The sequence below is a fragment of the Oxyura jamaicensis genome, chromosome 11 (genome assembly GCF_011077185.1).
Source record: "Oxyura jamaicensis isolate SHBP4307 breed ruddy duck chromosome 11, BPBGC_Ojam_1.0, whole genome shotgun sequence".
Classification (NCBI taxonomy): Eukaryota; Metazoa; Chordata; class Aves; order Anseriformes; family Anatidae; genus Oxyura; species Oxyura jamaicensis.
In genome coordinates this window covers 11,267,304-11,289,856 of record NC_048903.1, presented here as the reverse complement: position 1 = coordinate 11,289,856, position 22,553 = coordinate 11,267,304, and the positions used below count along the sequence as shown (strand labels likewise).

The 22,553-nt window shown below is 35.3% G+C and overlaps 1 protein-coding gene across 1 annotated transcript in view; it reads left to right on the top strand.

Annotated features, from left to right (window-relative positions):
• Positions 1–22,553, top strand: part of LOC118172970 (transcription initiation factor TFIID subunit 4-like) — a 142,851-nt gene that overhangs the window by 16,367 nt on the left and 103,931 nt on the right. Inside the window, exons 4-9 of the mRNA XM_035337171.1 lie at positions 738–965; positions 1,826–1,948; positions 2,477–2,566; positions 4,138–4,395; positions 15,023–15,128; positions 19,334–19,448. Of these exons, the coding sequence (XP_035193062.1) occupies positions 738–965; positions 1,826–1,948; positions 2,477–2,566; positions 4,138–4,395; positions 15,023–15,128; positions 19,334–19,448 (920 nt within the window). The remainder of the gene's footprint in view (positions 1–737; positions 966–1,825; positions 1,949–2,476; positions 2,567–4,137; positions 4,396–15,022; positions 15,129–19,333; positions 19,449–22,553) is intronic.

The following is a 22,553-nucleotide window of genomic DNA, read 5'->3' as shown; positions in this document are numbered from 1 at the left end:
TTCTGCTCAGCAAGTTGTGTTGCTTGGTTGAACCCTCTAGTTTCTGCAGTCCCATCTGGTGTGTCTGTTTGAGACTTCTTGGCATTTGGAAGGGTAACATATTTAGTCAAATCAAGTGTCAGAGCTGAACTGGATTGTGTATGTGTGTATGTGGTGCTCTGTTCAGTCTTTCTGGCCTTCTAGGCTGAGGAGTGTCCAGCAGGGTTTTTACATTTGGTCCAGCTACGTCCAAGACAGTTTTGTTTGCTAGGGCTTTGCCCTGTGCAAAAGCATATATATAGCTGCTGAGCTCAGATTAGATTGGGAAACTGTGTTGGTGCGTTAGTATAATCTGGGTCTGACCTGTAACTGTGGTATAGATAATTGTAAACCTGATGACATGACAACAGATCCTCAGCAATTGTCTTGTTTATATCAAGGGACAAGTTTGCAGAAAGTTGAGTTACAGATTAATGTCAGCATGGTCACCTTAAAGAACTGGATAATAGGACCACATTTTTAGTGGTACGTTTTTTTTGTAATAAAAAGAACTTTAAGTGAGGATGACTTCTATTCAGTATGGTTAAAGGGTATAAAGGGTAACAACATTAGAATTCTAATTAGTAAAGTTCATGGTTTTATTTTGTTATTAAAGGTGTATGTGAAAGAAACCATTTTTTGGTCATGTTTTTAAGAATTTTATGGTTGAGTATAATACTTCAGAGAATTACCTGTTTTTCAATATAAAATATTAATAGGTATCAGTAGTTTCAACAAGTGCTCAAAATGTATTCAAGACCACAGTAGCAACTGGAACATCAGCATCTCAACAACCTGCAGTAGTTACTGGTGGACAAACTCAAGCTTCAGCACAGACCCAGGGTCAGCCTCGGCTGCCACTTCCACCTCATACAACAGCACAAGTACCAGCACAGCCCCAAGTAATACCAAGCTCTCCTGTACCTGGAACTACAGTTGTATCACAGGTAAGTATTAAAATACTAGATACTTGATTTTATTAATATTTTATGAACTTTGCAGATCTATTCAGAAGTGGAACATTCATGCAAGCGCACTCCCTGTGATGGAACAAATACTTCACAAAGAAGAAACCATTTCAACTAAATGGAATACAGATTCTGAAAGAAGAGAACACTTATGGCATGATGGGGAAAATTGGCCACATATGTTTCAATAGTGAAAGACCTATTCCATTTCTGTAAACAGAACAATCAGGCCTTTAGCCTATGGACATCATCATAATATTGCTGGGCCTCAAAACTGTGGTTACACTGAAATGTTACATTTCTGGTTCTCAGACCAAATTACAGCACATAAAAATAATAGCTTGAAAAATTAGAGCATCTGCTGTTATGCTGATGTAAAAACATTAGATACAATACTGTTTGAAAACTATTTCTAATTTGATCTTACTGCTGTAGCTGCTTTGTGCAAAAGCATATTGAATCAATAATTTAACAAATTAAGTAGCTTGGGGGACACTACATTGTATCTCAAAGGAGAATACATCTCCAACAAATTGTTACATTAGTTCTCTCATTTATGGTTATTTCTATCAAATCAGACTGTAAGATATTAAATATATTTCTTTCATTGACTGTTGTTAGTCACTATGAGGTACAATGTTCAGTTACATACAGAAGTGAAGAAAACATCAAGTAACTAGCAGCAGTAGCAAAATAGCTGCAGATGTATGTGAAATATCTCCTGCCTGAATTAGAACAATTTAATCATTTTCTCTATTTATAGTGATTAAAACATACAGCTATCACAATTGGAAAATAGCATGGATATCATTTTTATTTTTTTATTTTATTTTTTTCAGGAAATGCAAGAAAATGTGAAAAAATGCAAAAACTTTTTAGCTACTCTTATAAAACTTGCTTCTCATAATTCACCTTCTCCAGAAACGTCCCGTAATGTGAAAGCTCTGGTTCAGGATTTGTTGGTAAATACCTCTGATTAATGTCAGTTATCTTTAAACTTGTTATTTATGTGTGCTGAGAACTATTGCTTTGATCTTAGCTTTTTTTATTTCTTCTCTGTAATGATAGGGAAAGCAGTTGGGTTCATCAAAATGCAAGTATCCTGTATGTTACATATTTTCAAAAAAACTGTTAATGTAGGTTTTCTCTTAGTTTTTGAAAGGGGAAATACAACAAAGTATTTAGTGTGCATTCATCAAAAACACTCTTGTTTTGATGGATAATACTATGGTCATGTTTTGAAAAGTACAGTAAAATACGGGATTTTTACTTTGGGATACATTGAGTTTCTTTTCCTCCAAACCATGGTCTTTTCTGAAGCAGTCTGCACGCACCTATATACATTATAAATATATACATATATGTGTGTGTGAATACATGTGTATATATGTACGTCCATTTTTACACGTAAGCTTGTTCTCATTATTATCTGGAAAAAGCAACCAAACAACTGAACTGAATTGTTGATGGTTTGTTCTTTTTCCTCCAAGGATGCAAAGATTGATCCAGAAGAATTTACAGGCCGCCTTCAGTCAGAACTCAAATCATCTCCCCAGCCATATCTTGTACCTTTCCTTAAGGTAATGTGAATATTGTTTAGATTAGTTTATTTCAATGCAAATGTCAATACTTTAAGTTTTAATATACAGTTTTTAAGTGGAATTAGCTTCACCCATCTAAAGTGAGACTATTCAATTTTTACTTTGTGGTGCCAATTTCTGCTGAAGTCTGCACAGCTTCAAAAATTGTACAGTAAAAATTGCACTTTACTGTTACAATGCATTTAATTCTCTGTGGTCTGTCTTTTGTAAAGTACAACACTCTCACTTGGAAGAGTTACGAGTTCTATAGAATGCTTCAATTAATTAAATAGGCTTTTTCCATATTTATTGTAATTTATATTTGAATCATTGATAACTTCCAATGCATGTGTAATGGTGGTTATGAAAAATGGAACCAGACAATGCTGTTGAAATAACTGATGAGCTGCTCCTGCCTGTAGTCTGGAACTCTCCTCATACAGAAGAGAGATTCCAAAAGGATTTATTGATTGTTGGGTCCTAAAGTAGAAAGCGTAGGGGTAAATTTAACTTCTGTTTTTTCTACTTTACCTAAAACAGTTTCCATATGCAAGATTATATGCATATATACAAAGCATGTTTAATTATGCCCCAACAAAACCACAACTATTGTTTTAAAAGCATTTTTCTTCTAGTCCAAGAATTCTCAGTTTAGGGCAAATTCCCTCTCTTTCTTCTCTCTGTTCAACTCTTCTTCAGAACTTTCTCCCCTTGCTTCTGTTTTTTTTTTTCAAGTTACCATTAACCCTTATTTGTGCTTATTCCTGCTCTTGCTCTCCAGTCACTTCTAGCATGAGGATAAGTTTTAACTTGTTTCCTTTCTTTGAAGTCCTTTTTTTTGGCAACAGACATAAATTTTTAAATAAATATTAGAAGTTTAGAAAGACCGTAGCTTGAGTTAAACATTGTTGCGTTCTACAGCTGCCTGGGGGGAGAGCACTTCAAAAGAACTCTGCTACCACTTTAAAAGTAAAAAGTTTATTCAGAAGGTATGGTGTAGTCTTTTAGAACTATATTTTTTGGTTGAACTGGTCTGAACACGAAGCATACAATAGTACACTTTTCTAATGCAGTCAGAATACATTAGATCAGTAATAATACAGTAAACAACTATCGCTGTAGGGCATCAACAGTTAAATCATCTTGTTCTAGGTACTGGAGTCATGTCAGGAGAAGCAGATTGCTGCAGCTTATTTCTTCTAGCAGGCAGTGGGCTTTTCCTGCTGTTCTGTCTTATCTTCCCTTCCCTTTCTTTCCCCCTTCCAAAGACCTAAGCTACAAGTTCTGGATAGTCTTGAGGAGGGGAGTGTTATATATTTTACCGTTATCGCGGAATTAAGGCATGTCAAAGTCTGCAGAGTTGCTAAATTCAAATTGAAAGCTTACTAAAAATGGAAATTGAACTTGGCGCTCTTATAAAATGTGTTCAGTATTGTTTCTTGTTGATGACTAGGTAGATTGTACAATTGGACAGAAAACTGCATTCTTTTGATTATGTTTACAGCAAAGTTCAGAAGATTTTTTGTCAACCCGGTAAACCTGATATTTCATCAACTTTCTTCTCTTTTTAGAAAAGTCTACCTGCACTGAGACAATCTTTACTGAATAGTCAACATTCAGTTTTGCAAGGACAGCCGTCTCAGCAGTCACTTCAACAAACCAAGCTATCACAAGTTATACCTCAATCTGCCTCTGGAAGTATTTCCTCTGTTGTCACAACGCAGACAATAGGAATAAGGCAACCAAACAACATTTGCACAGTCTCTGTATCAAATGCAGTGCAGCCTCCTCAGGTTAAGGTGGTACAGTCAAATCAGAGTTCTCAACTGGTAGGTACTATAGTATGAAAGAGAATTTATTAACAGACTGAATAACAATTTTTAATGTTTTTTTTTTTTTTTTTTTCAGCTTGTTTGGGAAATACTTTTTTTTGTATCATGTTCTGTACTGTGCAGTAGCACCTCATTTTATGGATCTTTACATACATGGTCAAACTTTGTGCCAAACCCTTAATTTAGATAACTTTATAAAAATATCTTAAATTTTTAAGTAATGCTCTGTATACTCTTGGCCTTTTTTTTCTGAAATATGATTGTTGTGTGATCACGGTGTATTTTGAATTAATTACAGATGTAGAACAGAAAACTTTTCAAAACTTACAGGCAGGAGTAAAATTTTTAGTATGTTATTAGGTATGTTGCTTTGTTTAGATTAGTCTGCATTAAAATCAGCTACCTCATTTTTAACTCTCCTGTATGTAATTACAAAATTGTGTAGAATAGCTGTACTGTAGCAGTATATTTTGTTTAGAAACAGTGCCATATTTTATTTACTGAATTGTGTCATTATTGTATATTGGAGTATTACAGGGTTAGATTCATTAATTGCAGAGGCGTTACCAATAAGGTAACAGTACAACCATTTAGTCATTGAGAGGGTGATGATAATATCCTGCTGGTGTGTGTGTGTGTGTACAGTTGTAGTTAAAACTCATTTAGATTTTTTACCAAGGCACTAAGTTTATATAAGCATTAACATCCTTCTAAGCAAAGATGTAAGAATTCCTTTGTCTGTAGTTTCTATGTATGTATGATTAAAGTACTTGGCTATGGTTTCAAAATCAAACTGACAAGTTCCAGAAAGTATATCAAATTGGTAAAAATGTATATTATCAAGATTCAGAGATGCACATATAAGAGTGTAACACCTTGCAAGGAGCTATCCTTCAATTTGTATGCTATACAAAGGAAATAGCTTTTAGGGTGTGTGGGGAGAGAATGTTTATTGTACTTTACTTTAAAATTAGAAGTACACAGTTTGAAAACATCTGAGCCTTGGGTCTTTTGAACCTTACATTTTTTTGGCTGTTGAATTATTAAATTACAAATGAAATAAATAGAATTTTACCAGTCTATTGTGAACACAGTTTTAAGGTGTAAGAACATTTGACTTTTTAGAAACACAACTTTGGTTGTAATACAAATGAGATGTGGATGGTTTGCACCTTAACTTGTCTGCTTTTTGTTCAACCATGTGAATTCTTTTCTGAAATGTGTTCTTCCCACCCCTTCTGGATTGTTTCATTATTTAGAAAAGTGTTTCTTAGACTTTTTGTGACTTTTATGATTTGTCTACATCCTGTAAGACTGAAATTGGCAATGGCATTGGTTCTTCAAGGTAGGGGAGCAAGAGCTGGTTGTAATTGCAAGCAGTAGGTGTACAAATTAGCCTCTGTCCTGGGGAAAGCAAATTTCTGACAGCAGCTAGCAGGTTTCTTACAGGTATTATCATTCATGGTTAGTATGTCTAGTCTGCTCTCATGTCCCAGTCCTAGAGCTAAGGTACTGCCAGATAGCACTGTTTTTTTCAACATATTGCAACCCACTCTAAACACTCCAGTGACTGCAAGGCAGGTTACACCCCCATTTTGAGAAACACTGATGTTGAACAACAAAATCATCAGTAAGTCCACGAGGAGTCTCACTTATGCTTATAGTACTTGTGGAATGTTTTCTGAATGGGATAAATCCAAACTTATGTGAGAATGGTCTTTACAGTCGTATGCGTTTAGTCTCTCTAACAATCTGATGCATACACAAAGCAAGCAATCATGATATTAAAGTGAGTGGAGACTAGTAATGTGAAGAGTTGCTCTGTCATCTTGTTCAACATACCTGTGCAATATGAAGGAACTGACAACTGCTAAAAGAACATTGAGGAGATTGGTCTGATTGGCAAAGGAAGTTTTCTGTCTGCGAAGGGTGGTAGTTTTAGGACTGGATTTTCATCTTATCGGGTACATGAGATGACCTCTTTTTTTTTTCTAAGGGTAGAAAATGCAGAGCAAAACTACGCTTAATACTTCTAGAATATATTTTATAGATAAATGAATACACAAAAAATGAAAATTCATTGGCTTTATTGTAAAATTGGCTTTTTGTATTTGTTTTTAATTTATCAGTAACATACATGATTAATAGAACCAAACATTGCATTGACCAAGCACTTGTAAATGGCCCTCAGATTAGTTCTATACAGACAGAAGTAGCATCAGACAATAGGAGTCATTGCATAAAAAATCCTTTGTACCACAACAGCAATTAGCTCACCTACCAAACAGACAACCCAGCAGCATCTCCATGTCACTCTAGTAATTGTTTGTAAGTACTGACTTCTTTTTTTTTTTTTTTTTTTTTGTAGTGACAGTGATCACACTCTTCATACTTTTTTGTGCTCCCCAAAATCAAAGCACAGCAAAAAGCTGCTGGCAGTCTTGCCTGGGACTTTTCCGGAAGAGGAAGATTACAGCTGGCTTGCCTAAGGGTGGCCAGCACTGATGGAGGAAACTGGCTGAGCTCCAGACTCTCCAAGCCTGAAGCTCACTGGAGAGAGTTCCAGCTGGCTATGCAAACTGTCCAGCTGCAGAAGGGCAAGCCTATTTTGGAATATAGATCTTTTCAAACCAGCCAATTACAGTAGTCCAGTTTCTTTTTAAAAAGTTAAAAATCTGTTAACTGTTCATTTTATTTGACTTTCTGTCAAAAGAGTTTTTACAAAGGGGTCAGTGCTAGGAAATAGTTCACAACACTTTTGGAAAGAGATGATATTAATTTTTGTCATTGCGTATATTGAGTCTTTCAGAGCATCTCATCTTATAATGTTTTGAATTTCATTAGTCAGAATGGTATTTTTTAAAAACATCGCCTTATGCAAATTCTGTTCTTTTTTTAAAGTCTGCCCTTCTACGTTCAGTAGTAGTAGTGGTCACAGTACTCCCCTCTCTTAGCACTTTCGGAAAGTTCATTCAGAAGTTATTCTGATTTGTAATTGTAAGATTCTGCTGTTTTAAAACAAAAAAAAAATGAAAAACATTATATTAAAGCAATTTTATTTTTATTAAAACAATATAAAGTGTATGAGAAGGAGTTTAGCACAATTGAGATTTCTGAAGGTAAAACAACACTGGCTTCACCGGTTGTTATTCCTAAATAACAAAGCATTCTTGAAGTTCATTTGAGTAGAAATGAGCACAAGACAAAGAGTGTGTCTGTAGAACTCAGCAATGAGGCTAAGATGTGTGAGCTGTTGCTAGCCAGATCTGGCCGCAAACCCAGAACTCTGTAAGGTACTGAGATGCTAAGTTGTAGTCAAGTTTGTTTCCCATCATACACAAGTTTTGCCCATGGAACAGAACATAGAGCTTGTTCGTGTGGCTTGTGGCTGTTCTAATGTGGTGATAGATCACCCTGTTACGGTGAGGTTTCTTGCTGCTTGGGAGTTCTCTGTGTGCTGTTCAGCATGCAATGTAGATTGCACAAAGGAAACTTTGTTAAAATCTGGTGTTAACAGAGATGCAAGAGGAGATTATTTATCTATTTTTGGAAAGTATACGTCCTGTTCTAAAACTATGTCAAAGCTATGTTATATAGGAGCTAGATAGTGTTATTAGTACTGGTTAACTGCTACTAGTAGGGGAAATGTGGATGAATGTTGGGCTAATATTTCATTGATGAGACACTAATGAGATAAGCCAGCAATTGATTTTTGTAATTATTCTAAATGCAATATTCAGAGTTTCTCTAAATTGTCATTCTTAGTGGGCAGGGGATCTATATACCCTTATATATGCAGACCTTATCCATCTCGTTCTGGGTGCTAGAGCAGACAAAATTTCTATGAATAACAAAGTTGGTTTTTATTTGTTTAAAATTTTGAAGTTGTAAGTAGATTGTTCAGTAAAGGAGATTGATTTGCACTTTTTATATTGTGTTGACACTGCATCATAAGAAGAAAGTGCTCCTGGAGGTTGAAGCCACTTATTAGATTTAAATGATAAAGAAACAGTAAGAAATTTAAAGTGATTCATCTTAATTAAAACAAATTTAATTATCACAGAATCACAGAATCATTTAGGTTGGAAGAGACCTCCAAGATCACCTAGACCTAACACTAACAAGTCCTCCACTAAACTATATCCCTAAGCTCTACATCTAAACATCTTTTAAAGACCTTCAGGGATGGTGACTCAACCACTTCTCTGGGCAGCCCATTCCAATGCCTAACAACCCTCTCAGTAAAGAAGTTTTTCCTAATGTCCAACCTAAACCTCCCCTGGTGCAACTTTAGCCCATTCCCCCTCGTCCTATCACCGGGCACGGGGGAGAATAGACCAACCCCCACCTCGCTACAGCCTCCTTTAAGGTACCTATAGGGAGTGATAAGGTCGCCCCTGAGCCTCCTATTCTCCAGGCTGAACAAGCCCAGCTCCCTCAGCCGTTCTTTGTAAGACTTGTTCTCCAGACCCCTCACCAGCTTCGTTGCCTTTCTCTGGACCCGCTCGAGTACCCCGATGTCCTCGGGGATGCCATCGAGTACCTCGATGCCCTTCTTGTAGTGAGGGACCCAAAACTGAACGCAGTACTCGAGGTGCGGCCTCACCAGTGCTGAGTACAGTGGGACAATCACTTCCCTAGCCCTGCTGACCACACTGTTTCTTATACCAGGTTGCTGTTGTCCTTCTTCGCCACCTGAGCACACTGCTGGCTCATATTCAGCCGACTGTCAACCTATACTCCCAGGTCCTTCTCTGCCAGGCAGCTTTCTAACCACTCATCTCCCAGCCTGTAGTGCTGCTTTATGTGAAGTACTATAAAGATTGTGCAGATCTAGTTGGAGGCTCCTAGAAAGTGAGATAGAACAATGGAATTTGCAGATAAAGGGACAGAACAAGAACCATGTTATATAGCAGTGTTCTATGTTGGTCTTTTAAATCTCTAGTGGAAGAGTAGAAAATGGCTATTTGGATAAAAGGAATAGTTTATGTTAATGGACTAGTAGAGAGATCTAGTTGCTGGCTTGAAGTTTGGTCTACAATGAAATTTAAATAAAAATGGATGTTGAGCAGTAGATATTTAGGATCCTTCAATAGAAACAAAACCTATAGTTAGAAGATTACATGCATGTTTCAAATACAGTTTAGTGAGTTTTTGTGTTATTTTTATGGGCTCAACTGTCAGAATTTCATGGGCTCATACCTCAATATAAGAAGGATACTGGCAATGCATGCTGTTTGGAAACCAGTAATAAAATATGCCTATTAGAGGACAAACTTAAAAGCAAAGACTGAAAGAAAAGCTTTAGAGATACTAAATGCAAGTAATGTGGTCAAATACTGACTGAAGGAGAGTATCAAAAACATTTACAAATATTTTCAGAGTATAGGATAGACATAGTCTATCAAATTAAATCTTTAGAACAGTCTAAGGGAGTATGAATATGAACAATGGGATAAAATTAAGCAAAGTAGGATTTCGGCTGGGTATAAGGCAAAATGTCCTTACAGTAAAACAAACTATTCAATGGTAAACAGTTTCCCAAAGGAAGTGATGAAAGAGCCATCATTGGAAACATTCAAAATTAGCCTAGATAAAGTACTGGGAAGAATCGTGTAGTGCACTGGGGAGCAAGTGGGTCAAGTGATCCAGTGGCTTTTATTTTTATTTATTTCATTGCTTCTTTGAAAGCATATACACAATGGAACAATATTATTGCCATATTAACATTAAAATTTATATACTGCATTAAAAAGTAGAAAAAGGTTTTGTGTTTGGGAGGAAAACAGTAATTGCTTATGCAAATCTTGAGGCATTGGTGAAAAATTCTGTTACTGTTGCATCATGTTTAAATAACGGTAAATATGAACTTAGGTCAGTAAAAGCATGAAAATTGGAAGTTAATGCTGCCAGATTACATGATAGCTGAGGTTTGATATGACATTTATATTTAGGATTGAGTAGACTGATAAATCACAAGTGGCATAGCCACAAGTGAGTTAGCAAGTGTTTACTCATGAGTGAAGATAAATGTCATATCAGACATCCGGCCATTCTGAATTCTGTACATTTACAAGTGGCCTATTTGTTTCTTCCTTCCACAGTACTTTTTTTTTAATTGAGAGAGAAATTGCTCAGTGTAAGATACATTTTGAAAATTTATTTTTATATTTTGAAAATTTTATATTTATTTTTATTTTCCATTCTTTTCAGAAACATCTATTTCCTTTGCTGGTTTTATTGCTATATTTGGTATGCTTAAACTTCTGGATCAGGTGCTTCTGTTGGAAATTATGTTTTATGTAAATCAAGTTAGGTTAATTTTCCAGTTCTTGTTAGGTAAGGGGAAGCATACCATTGTGACCTTACGCATCTGTAAAGGAGCATCTAGATCAGGGAGACCTGAAGCCTTTAGCAGTGAGCTCTAATCTAATCGTCGTAAAGGTTCTTTTCTTTTAATGATTTGTAGGTAGTAGCGTTCATTTTTATTTGATATCTGCCATTTAGGAAGGAGGAAGGTAAAATGTTATCAGTCTTTCTATTTTAATCCATTATATGTGCTGAAATCTTTCTCAATCTGTTGATCATTTGTGTTTTTAATTATTTTAAGTATTGTGTTAATTATCTGTGTTTACATCTGTAATGTGTTCCTTGTCCTGCAATAATACATATGGTAGAAGATTCACACCTGTCATGACCATCGCTTTTGGGTTTAAGACTGGGACCAGAGAGCACTATAATTTTACTGTCATATAGTTATTGAATCTAAGCTTTTTGAGAAGGTCTTTAAGAAAAACGGATGTTTCAGCTGTGACCATTTTAATATTCTAGTTATCAGTAATATGTCTGTTAAATATCGTTTTTACATCCGTAAATCTGTTCTGTACAAGCACCATCACATAGACAGCCCTTTTTTTCAGATGTGAAAACTGAGAAATGGACAGAGTAGCAGTCTGAGCATTCAGAAAGTGAGAGAAGGAACTCGTTTGGAGGAGCAGACAAACGATGTATCAAAGCGAGCCTCATTAGTGCAGCAGAGTGGTTATGGTTAGGGGAGGAGTAGGATGATGAAATAAAAGGAGAATACTTATTGTGAGAACTGTGCTTGTTATTTTGCAGAGAAATACTATTTTATAGAAAAGAATGAAGTTAACTTCTACCATATTGCAATTGGAGAAGAAGCAATGCCATGACTTTCTTGCTTTAATAGATTCCTTGAACAGTTTTGAAGTGCAGCAGCCACTGAGATGATTCTTCAACTTTTGACTGATAGATTGAAGAGGAATAGGCCGATCTATGATAGTACTTGTGCTTTCATGGCACTGTCTTAATTGTAGTTTTGTTTGATAATTTTGCTATTTTCCAAGATTATTATCAACTCCATATTGTGATGGCTAAATCACAATAAACCTTCTGTGTTTTCTGTGCCTTTGTTGTTACTGTTCTACTGTTATGCTTACTGTCTTCAATGGTGGTAATGATGAAAATTAATTCCCTTCTTTTTAGTGGAGATGGAATGATGAGTGGTTTGTGTAAACTGAAGACTGTTTTCGTCTTACCAGATTTTCAGATTCAGCACTTTTAAAATATCATTAATATTATAATTTTGGCAGTAGGAGTAGAATATATAGGTTGGAGAGGACTTTGGGAGGTGTCTAGTCTAACCTCCTGCTCACAGGAAGTCCGGTTAGAGCATGTTGCCCAGGGCCTTAACCAGTCGTATTGTGAGCATCTTCAAGGTGAACTTCCACAGCTTTTCTGGGTAACCAGTTCCAGTGTTTGCTCACCTTTATAGTAAACTGTTTTTTCTTACATTAGGAGGAATTTCCCATATTCCAGCTTGTGTCTATGGCATTGCATCCTTCCATTGTGTATCCAGAAAGTCTGGATCTGTCTTCTCTACACCTTCCCTTTATGTGAATGCAGAAAGCAATAAGAACTCTCATTCTGTTAAGGCTGAACTAATGTCTCTGATAACCTCAGTATACCAAAAACATCTGTATCTTCTATATCAATCAGGTTTAGGAAATCCTGAACGAATTGGTCAATCTAGATTCAGTATATGAATTAGTTACATTTAGATGGGGGTATGCTCATTGTGCATATTTTTAGGCTGTCAGAAATGTAACATAATTTTGGTTAAATTAATCATCTCCAAGACTGGCTTGCCAGTATCTTGTTCATTGCCTGTATTTTCCAGGCCAAATTCAGGACAAAATAGAAATGTTTGTGTTGTGGGGAAAATAGGCAAGAGGATTATAACATTTTGAATTAGTTTAATTGATGAAGAGTGGTATTTTGTTTATAAATTGTGATGTAGCGTAAGTTACCTCTGATTCATTAGTTTTTACTAGGTACTTTGTTTGGAAAGAAGGTTGCACATTCTGTTTCACAAGCAAATTGCTAACATTCATTCCTTAATTGATTCTGGAACTGAACATCACATCTGTGTTGAAACGTATCTTAAAACCATATAGAAACTGAAATCCGAGTTACTGTAAAATGTTACTCTGAGTTCAGGTGTGGTTGTTCCTTGTTGCTGGTCAGTTTCAGTATGAAATTTAAAATGCTGATTTTTATCTACGCCATTTGGAAAAGATTATTTCTCAATAATTTCCTACATTTTCAGCATGTATGTTGAGGTCCTAGTACAATACTTGTTAAAGAACATTTTTGAATGTATTTAATAATAAAGAAGGCATTGTCATCATTTGTGTGATCTTAAAAGGTTAAATATTAGCCTATCTTTAATGGTGTTAATGACGGACTTTTTAGGGTATTGACATGAAAATATTAATCAGGTGAAACAATTTGATTCTGAACTCTAGAAGTTGCTTGCTGCTTAATGACAGAAGATTACTGTAGTACCAAATGGTGATTCTATCCGCAGGTCACCCGTAATTCCTTTTTGGCCTGACTTTTGGCCAGTTAAGGTATGTCTGCTTTTCTTCAATATTCTCTGAAGACTCATGCAATATATTGCTGTGGAAGTGGCAACGTTCTCCTCTTCTGTATCAATAGCCCTTTTTTACTTTTGGGCTATGATGTCTCCTTACTTACTAAAATACACTTGTACATGGAAACTGTTTTGTGTGCTTGAAAATGGAGTCAAATTCAACTTTTTCCCTCTTTGTCACTTACTGTCTATATGTTTTTCCTGTGGTACCTACTTATTTTTTTCCCTTCTGAGTGTTACTATTTACTCACTGCCTGTCTTGACTAAATAAATTTATATCCACTTGTTCCATTTCCGTGCTTAGTCCAATACTCTATTCCCCTTCAGTGTCTGTAGTTGTAGCTGAATCCTTAATCTTTTTTTTTCCCCTTTTCTCTTTCTGTAAGTAGCTATTGCTAATACTTCTCCATCTGTAGGTTTATTATGATGATTTTTTATGATTGTAGTTTTCACCTTCAGACTGGGGAGCCCTGGTTCCTGCTGATGGAACACTCCTCTTTGTTCCTCAACTTCTTAATTCTCTATTTTTACATCTCATCTGAAAACAAAACAAAGCATATATTTCTCCTTTCCTTTTCCCCATAGCACACTTTGAAGTCAGAGATTTTGCCTTTGTTGTTCAGCTAATTAATATGATTTTAGATACTTTGTAAGAATAACAATGAATAAAGGTGCAGTGTTTCCATTTGCTTTGTATGGTGGTGCATGGCGTTGTCTTCTAGGAGATAGTACTGAATGGTGCAAGACAGAGACTTGTAATTCAGCAATGGGACCATTATGCTATGGCGCTACCATAGTTGTGACTGTGAAGAGCACATGACTTCTGAGGTTTTCTGACCTGAGTTGTGGTTTTATTTACAGCTATTTGCCTGTGTTTTGTTTTCAAAGTTCATTTAGGGATTTTTTTTTTCCAGCTCTGCAGCATCCACATGTCTTACTGAATCTTCTGTTCTTTACATCTGTGCCTACCTTGTCCATGATTTCAGGAACATACATTTTGCTATTGCTTAAGAATGACCTTTGGAGTTTTTTCTTTTTGATTAAATTTATTTGTGAGTCAAATCCTAAGTTTCTGACCCTGTTTCAGTTTTGGGTAAGGACCTCAGAATTTGTTTCAGTAGTAAGTGAAAACATGAGAATACCGAATTAACATTTAAAAGACAAACACTGTGCGATCACCACAAAACGTTGCATTCCTTCTTGTGTATTTCTGACCTCGGAACCCATAATGTTTTGGAATTTACCTCTAGTATATATTTTCTTTAAAAAGCATAGGTTTATAGTGAGAGACCTAATGGTTGTAGGTATATACCGCTCAAATTATTGCAGCATTTTCTTCTACAAAAATGCTTTCTGAAAAAAGAATTCGGAAGATAAAGGTCTAAACTTTAATGTATACCTCACATCTTTGAAATATATTTTTGATGACGGTTGTGACATATGACATTTGTGTCAAACATTTGATTTTTTTTTAAAGTATAACAGCTAAATATGTATATACACACACACACAACCACATGCATTACATGAAAATGACTTTTGTCACTAGCTGGTTGTGCTTGTAGAGATCCATATGCTTATATTAGTAATTAGAGATATTAGTGTATTTACGTTGTGTGTGTTTGTGTATAAAGAGTATAATATAAGTATACTTTTTTTTAATAATAGCAGATTATCCAGTCAACATCTGCTCAAACTGTGAAACGAACCCCTGCTTGCCAGACTACCCAGATTAGGATGCCAGTGGTAATAACTCAGACCATTAGACCACAAGGTATGGGTTTAAATGTTTTAGTGAGATTGTTACCTTTGTATGAATTTCATTGTAATTACAAATCAGTAGCATGGGAAAAACTTATAGTGCTGACATTAGCAGGCTTGACACTTTTTTGTTTCATACTGGCTGAGGAGTGCATGTTTTCACTATGCAGTTTTGACATATTTCAGACTGACATAGATAACTGTTTTGAAACTACATTATGACTAAACTCATATGCTTAGTTCCTTACAAAGTTCTGAAAGAAGCCAGGAACTTGACTCTTATATGCTCTAACTCTGGGCCAAGAAAGAAATTATTAATTTTTCCTGAAACACAAAAAATATCTCAATGCTCATGAAGCAGAACATTATAGTCACTGTCTCTGAAGCTACAGAAGTTGAGGTAGGAGTTTTAGAGAAATTTCTCAACCCACGTGTTTTTTTTCAGGCAGTGTGTTTGCTCTGTGGTGAGGTCAGAGACTGATTGCAGCAACATGACTTGCCAGGGGAGCAGGAGGTGTGGTATTATACACAACTTTCTTATGGGTTTGTGCACAGGTGGATTAATATTTGATATGTCCCACTTTTTAAGAGGATTTTTGAACCCTTCTTACTTTCTTAGTAAATATCCTTTTTGTTTCTTTCCACCTGATAGCTTTGGGGCTTGATTATGCGTGAGATCATCTCTTTGGATGTGGGCACTTAGATGACTGAGGGTTTGTAATGGAATACAGAGTTTATCATCTTCAATTATTGAATTAAAGTAGTTTAAATGTACATGAAAGCTATTGCTGCCTATTTTACTTTATTGCTTTTTCTTTTTCATTCTTGGGAAAAGAAAGTATCAAAAAAAAACAAAGATCACATTTAATAGCAGCTGATATTCTACTTGTTCAGTTCTCTTCAGAGAATCCAAAGGCTGAATGGACACGGAGACCAAGCTGTCACTGTAAGCCTGTCGTAGGCTGTTTTTCCAGGTTAGAAAGAAATGCATTTACTTGTCATAAAAGGTGTATTTGATAGCACTAACACTCGTTTCCTGAGTTTATTTAAAGGGAGAGTGTTCAGTGTCTTAGAGTATGAACTTTACTTCTGACCAATGTCTAAGAGTGAAGGCAGTGATCAGTTTCATTTCTGTGCTTGTTCAGTCTGCAGTTGTGAATGACAACAGTATGACAAGAATTTGCATGGTATTGGCACCTGTCTTTTAAACAGTCAATTCAGACCACTAATTTATTCATGATAGCCATTGATTGGCCAGTGAAGCACTGGCAGTACTTAACTCGCAGTTTGGTTTAAGGAAGACAACAATTCATAAAGGCCAATTCATGCAAAGCCCTGCTTTCAGGTGAGCTTATTCCAATTGACAAGCTTGTTTAAGCTCACCACTACATTTATTTAATTATACCACCAAAACAGTCAGAATGGAAATCTAGAAAATGTCCCATTGTGAAAGCTATGTATCTTGCAGCCCGTGTTTGGAGAAAAGTCTGCTGTGTGTTTGCAGCTCTAAGAAGTGCCTTTGGCATACTGTCAGATACAAGTACATTTCAATGGTGATGCATAGTTAAAACTTTCTACTGTAAACACCAGAGTAATGGTGCTTTATACTGACCTATCTATTCCTGTAGAAAGAGCTAAGATACTGGAATAGGAAGGACATAGTCTATATAGAAAATTATGGTAGTGCAATTTTGTGGAGCGTGACTTTTCAAAGATGGTTATACCAGAATGGAGCTGACTTCCACAAAGGCTGCATTTTGATTCTCGAATAGGAGCAGAAGTCCTAGTATAATGCTTCTTTACATTAGTGTTAATGCATCCATGTGAACAAACTAGAATGCTTTAAAAACAGTAGTGTAGATAGTTGGCAGACTCTAAGAACTTTAATATTAATAAATGGCATCCACACCAGGGGAAATAGCTTTATAGTTATTTCAGGAAAAATTAACACTTTATCAAAGCAGTTATCAGTATAATAAATCTGTGAATTGTTCCTGCATCTTGTGGATGGAGGAATAGAGCCATGGGGTAAAATAATTAGCTGGATTCATTGCAGCTATTTGATCTATGCAGAACTAGGAACTTAAAAGCTCCTAAATTTGGGCTTATTTCTCTGAATCATGCCACTTGAAATTTGAAACAAGGACCCAGTGGTGAAAAACTCTGTATGTCATTACCAATCCCATGAAATACATAGGCCCACAGGTGATTCTAGTTTTCAAAATATGCCCTACCTTGTAGTATAATTTGGTATTTTAGCCATATTTTTTGTCTTAACTCCTTAATAATGCAGAATTTGTTTTAAGCCAGAAAACTTGTCATCCCCAAACTTATATTTACATTCCCAGATCCATTTGAACAGAATTATTATATTGGGTGAAAGAAAGTCTGACAATTTTTTAATATCCTGTGTAGGCATATGGTTTTCCTGAGACAGAGAGATTAACTACTCTTTTGCTGTACCCTCTCCACATTTTGGGGGGTCAAAAGTTATCTGTGGAAAACACTGATATTGGCTGTTAAGGAATATAATATTAAATTCTGGAGGAGAGCCACTGTTTCCTTACTTGATATGTTGCAATAATTTTCAAGGCTAATACACTTTTAATTTCCTAAATGTTAATTGTTGAAAGCAGAGATCTGCTGACTTTTATTATTGCATTATTTCTTTCCTTCCAATTCACTTAGTCAAAAAAACCCTTCCAATTAGTTGATCTGAAAGATAAAAGAATTGACTGGGCCGTAAACTAATACTATCTGTGACATCTCACAGACCTTGAATATTCTGATAACAGAATAGTTTTATTCCCCAGGCCTAGAGCCTGAAGTCCTAAATCCTGTTTTGCATTTGCTAGTGTTGAGGGTCCACACAACAATGCATTTATGCAGATTGAAGAACTGAACAAACACTGTTAAATTAGTTTTGCTTTGAGAGCATATGCTAAGGGTGATGAAGACTTCAAAATGAAAAAAAGTAAGTGCTCATGCAAAGCTCAGACTTTTTTGTTTCAGCAAAGTGTTATTTAAAAGAATTTGTTGAGATAGTTGTGGTTTAGATTTTCAGAATTCATGAAAAAAGAATAACATATCTCTACTAAGGTTCATACCATGCCATTTTTATGCAATAGATCCACAGATATGCAGGAAAAGCTTCTCACGTACTTCTCAATCTCAAATACTTTGTGTTTTAACTCTCAATAAAATCAAATGATATACAAGGAAAAGGTGAGATCAAGTAGACATATGATTTAATTACTTTCACATGCCAACATATGTGAGGGTTTAAAGGAAACTGACAAAATATAACCTAAGGAAGCAAGTCTTAAAATGTTAAGCAGTAAAGGTGGACTAACTCCAAATTTTTCATTTGTCAGTGCTTTTTGAGTCAAATATTGACATAATGTTTTCTAATAATAATAATGCAGGTTTATTGACTTACCAATTAGTAACATAAACTTGTAATTATTTTTGATTATATTTTACAAATGTCAGAGAGGAATTAATATCCATTTATTAATGTAGTTTCACAAGAAGCTGAATGTCTACTACACTTTGGCTTGATTAGAAATCCCTCTCCCCCCCTTTTTTTTTTAAATGTACATATAGACTTGTAAAATCTAGATACAGACATGAATTACTTTAAAACAGCATTTTCAAAAAAGACAAAATAAGACAACCTGGGATTATGTCAAATTTTAAAATAGTATGTTGTCTCCTACATACAGAATTAAAACATCAAAGAATAGTTAAAATAATGTTTTGAACTCTAAAAATATATCTTTTTCACTTCAACAAAGAACAATGACTATAAGAAAATGTAAAAGCTATAGCAAATACTTCAAGTGACTACGACTTAAAACATCTATATTAAGAACGTTTGAAATCAGGTTCCTTTATGTTGTGCAGATTATAAAAAATGTGGCTTACTGACAAATGCAAATGCACAACCTTTTTGTGTATTATAGTCAATTATGGTCAATGGTTTTCAGTTTTTGAGTCTTCACTATAATGTAAATATAGAACAAACTGTAATATTAATATCTATTTTTTTAATCTGAAGTTGTTCTTCTTCAGCAGTGTAATTTTTTTTTTTTTTTTTTAAATAACTACTTCCTTTGTTTGCAATTTACAGACAGTTAAATTTAGTTCCTGGACAGAAGGTTCTTTGATGTAAATTGTCTAAGACAGCTCATAATAACATCGCTTGGTGTTTTTCAGGCACAGTAGGGAAGGCACCAACAATACAGGCCAGCAAAAGTCCTGGGGGCTTTGGTGTTCAGGTCTCTGCAAATCAGAAAAACAAGCTGAATGACCCTGGAGGTGGTTCTTTCAGGTAAAAAAAAATAATGCAGGGGGGTGGCTGGAGGGTGTGTGTGGGGGGTGGGGGTCTTAAATATAAAATATGAATCAGAATTGGTTTAACACCAGAGGGCAGTGTTTTACAATAATTCCTGTCTTTCTAACTGTGATTGGATGACAATTTAATTATTTAGATCTGTTTAAAAAATAAAAAAAAATAAAGGCGGGGGGGGGGCACATGTCCCTAGGATTTTTCTTTAAATACACTTGGAATGTTTAATAAAATCTTCACCTCTGTGAATTCCAAAAAAAATTCTGGTAAATGGAATTACATATATGAAGTTAAAACAAACAACAACAACAACAACACAACACAACACCCTTGCTTTTATGTATCAGATTTTAATATTCACATGGAATGTATCTTGCTGAGAAAATACTAAATGTGATGACAAGGCATCCTGTTGATAGATAGCTGCTAAGCTGCAGCTATCCCCTCATCAGCATACAGAAAATACTGTATGTTTCTGGTAGTGTGTGAAGAGAAGAGAAAGCGTTCCTTTACCTGTTCTTCATGTGCTTACTAGCAGAGATTGGGACATTCTATGAGTTTCTGTAGTGACCTGGTGCTGCAAGGTTTAATATGGTAGCATTGATGAATTGAGCTGCTGTTACCGGTTCTTTTGTACTGCAAATTTCTATTATCTTTTTTTCCTGTATTTTGGATATATTTACTGTTTGCAGCAAAAAATGAATCTTACATGTGTTGCATTTTTTTTCCACTGGTGAAAGTACATTAAGCATCTGTGTAATGCTTGAGCATTTTTTTCCTTTCTGTTTCTTTGTTAAATGACAAAATATTCATAGATTTTTATTTTCTTCTCAAATTCTTACGTTGCTCTGATGTCATCAAACCAGTAGTTAAGTGGCAGGCTTAGACTTTTGCAGGTGAAATGAAAGAAATTTTGTAGTCCTTTGTGAAATATCTCTCCTTTGAGGCATGTCAGTATTGCAACTAATAGTGGTAGTACTTAGTATTAATCTAGAAGCAAAATCATTCAATTTTTTACTTTCCAATGCTTTTGCCTCCCACTGAGTATTTAAATGATTTAAAATGTCTGTTGGGTTCAATTGTACTGTCTTAATAAGTATTTTTTATGTTTGTAAGCAACATGAGCATTTATTCTTCGTTAGTATAGCTTTCAATTTTGCATACACCAAAAGGGACAGCATTTTTTTTGACTGGATGTTGTAAACTGTGCCAGGATTGATTCTTGCATTCACTTAGTTTATACATAGAATATATTAGGTTAGTTGGAATTGTTAATTTTCCCTTGGGGAGAAGCAAATGCTCAAGGCACTGATTGATAAATCAATAAATCTTTAGTGAGTTTGGTAAATAAGCTGTCAAGGGTGTATGTCATTTTTCCTCTAGAGAACAAATTTTAGTCAGAATGAATGTGTTTGTTTCCTTGCATTGTTTTCTCCTTCAAAATAGTAAGACACAATGCTGCATTTAAATAAGTCCATAAAATTGCAAGGATTTATTAAACAGCAGCAAAGATCAAGCTTTTTCTTGATACCTTAACAAAGAATTCAGTTGTTTGCGTATTTGCATTTCAACCCCTAACCTCTCCTGAGGACAAATAGATGTCTGACTATTAAGCCTAAAGGCACAGAGCTGGAAATCTGTATTAATCCTCTGAATGCTGACTAGTTTTCCTCAACATTCCCAGCGTGTGTGAAGAATGTGTTTTTAGCCAGAAGGCAAACTGGCATCTAAAGCAAAGCAAGAATTTTGAAAAATAGTTGTGTTATGTATAAATTTATTTTGCCCTTAGTGTTTTATTATTGCATATTTGTTTCATTATTTTATATTCTACTTTCTTTAAAATAACTTACTCTAGCTTTTCACTCTTGTGGGCAAAGTGTTGGTCACTAGCAACGGAAATGCGAACATGGTCACTAGAAATGCAATTGCTATTTTTGATTTCCTTTAATCATACACATTCTTAAACTTACACTATCTTTCTAGGGTGTGGGAAACAGAGGAGAGAATTGCATTAGAGATGCAGCAATTAGGAATTTCACAAATAGCAGCTTAGCCCTTAGTATCAGCATTAATTAATGAATTGTAAGACTGCCTACATGAGTTCACTGGATATTATGGTAGTTGTTCTATGACGTAGAGTTTTCAACCTTGAGGCTTCTGCCTGCAAAGCTGTTGTATTCCTGAAATTTTGTCAACATTTTTTTTGTATTGAAATATATTGTTGCTACGTTTTTCAGTGGAAACTATGGAGTGTTCCATTTAGTTGATTTTCTACTACATTAATGAATAGAAATTTGAATTCCATTCTTTGTAATATATATTTTTTACAGTAGAGATCCACACCTATATTTGTACCATGATATTAATGGTCCAGTTTAGAGGTTTCTGTAGTCAGGAGAGGTGAGGCAGAAGGCCCCTTGAAATCTGCAAGGGGCCTGAATGTTTCGCTACAACTGCTGTGCACATTGCCTGTCTCATTCGGTAACCTCAGAACTCCTCCTAATGTAATATACCACTGACAACAATGAAAACAGCAGACTCTTAAAGTAATTATTACCTACAGTTCAGACTGTGGACAATATAAAGAAAAACATCTGTTCCCCCGATACTAAGTTGAAATCATTTCAGTTGGAAAGGACCTTGGGAGGTCAACTGCTCCAACTTCTGAGTCAGAGCAGGTTTGGTTAGATCAGGGTCCAGTTCTGCATGTCTCCAAGGTCAGAGATAAATAGTTGTACTTCTATATTATCCTACCACGTTCTAACTGAATTAAGTAAGGCTCAATAGCATTGTATGCAAAATGGGGCAAGAAGTGGGTAGAACTCGTCCATTAATGTGTGTGATTTCCATAGTGCACCTGCTAGGCAGGTGTTCCTTCCTAGAGAAGTCTACTTCTCTGCTAGTAGAGTCTACTTAGTAATAACCAACTGTATATTCAGTCTTCCTTTGCCTACCCAAAAGACATGCATTCTAAATCCATTGCCTGTTACTACTTTTTTTTTTTTAATGAAAGTTTAATAGCATAATTCTGACAAGATGCCTCAAAATGCATTATGATATATCTAATAAATTGCAAAGCATTGTGTC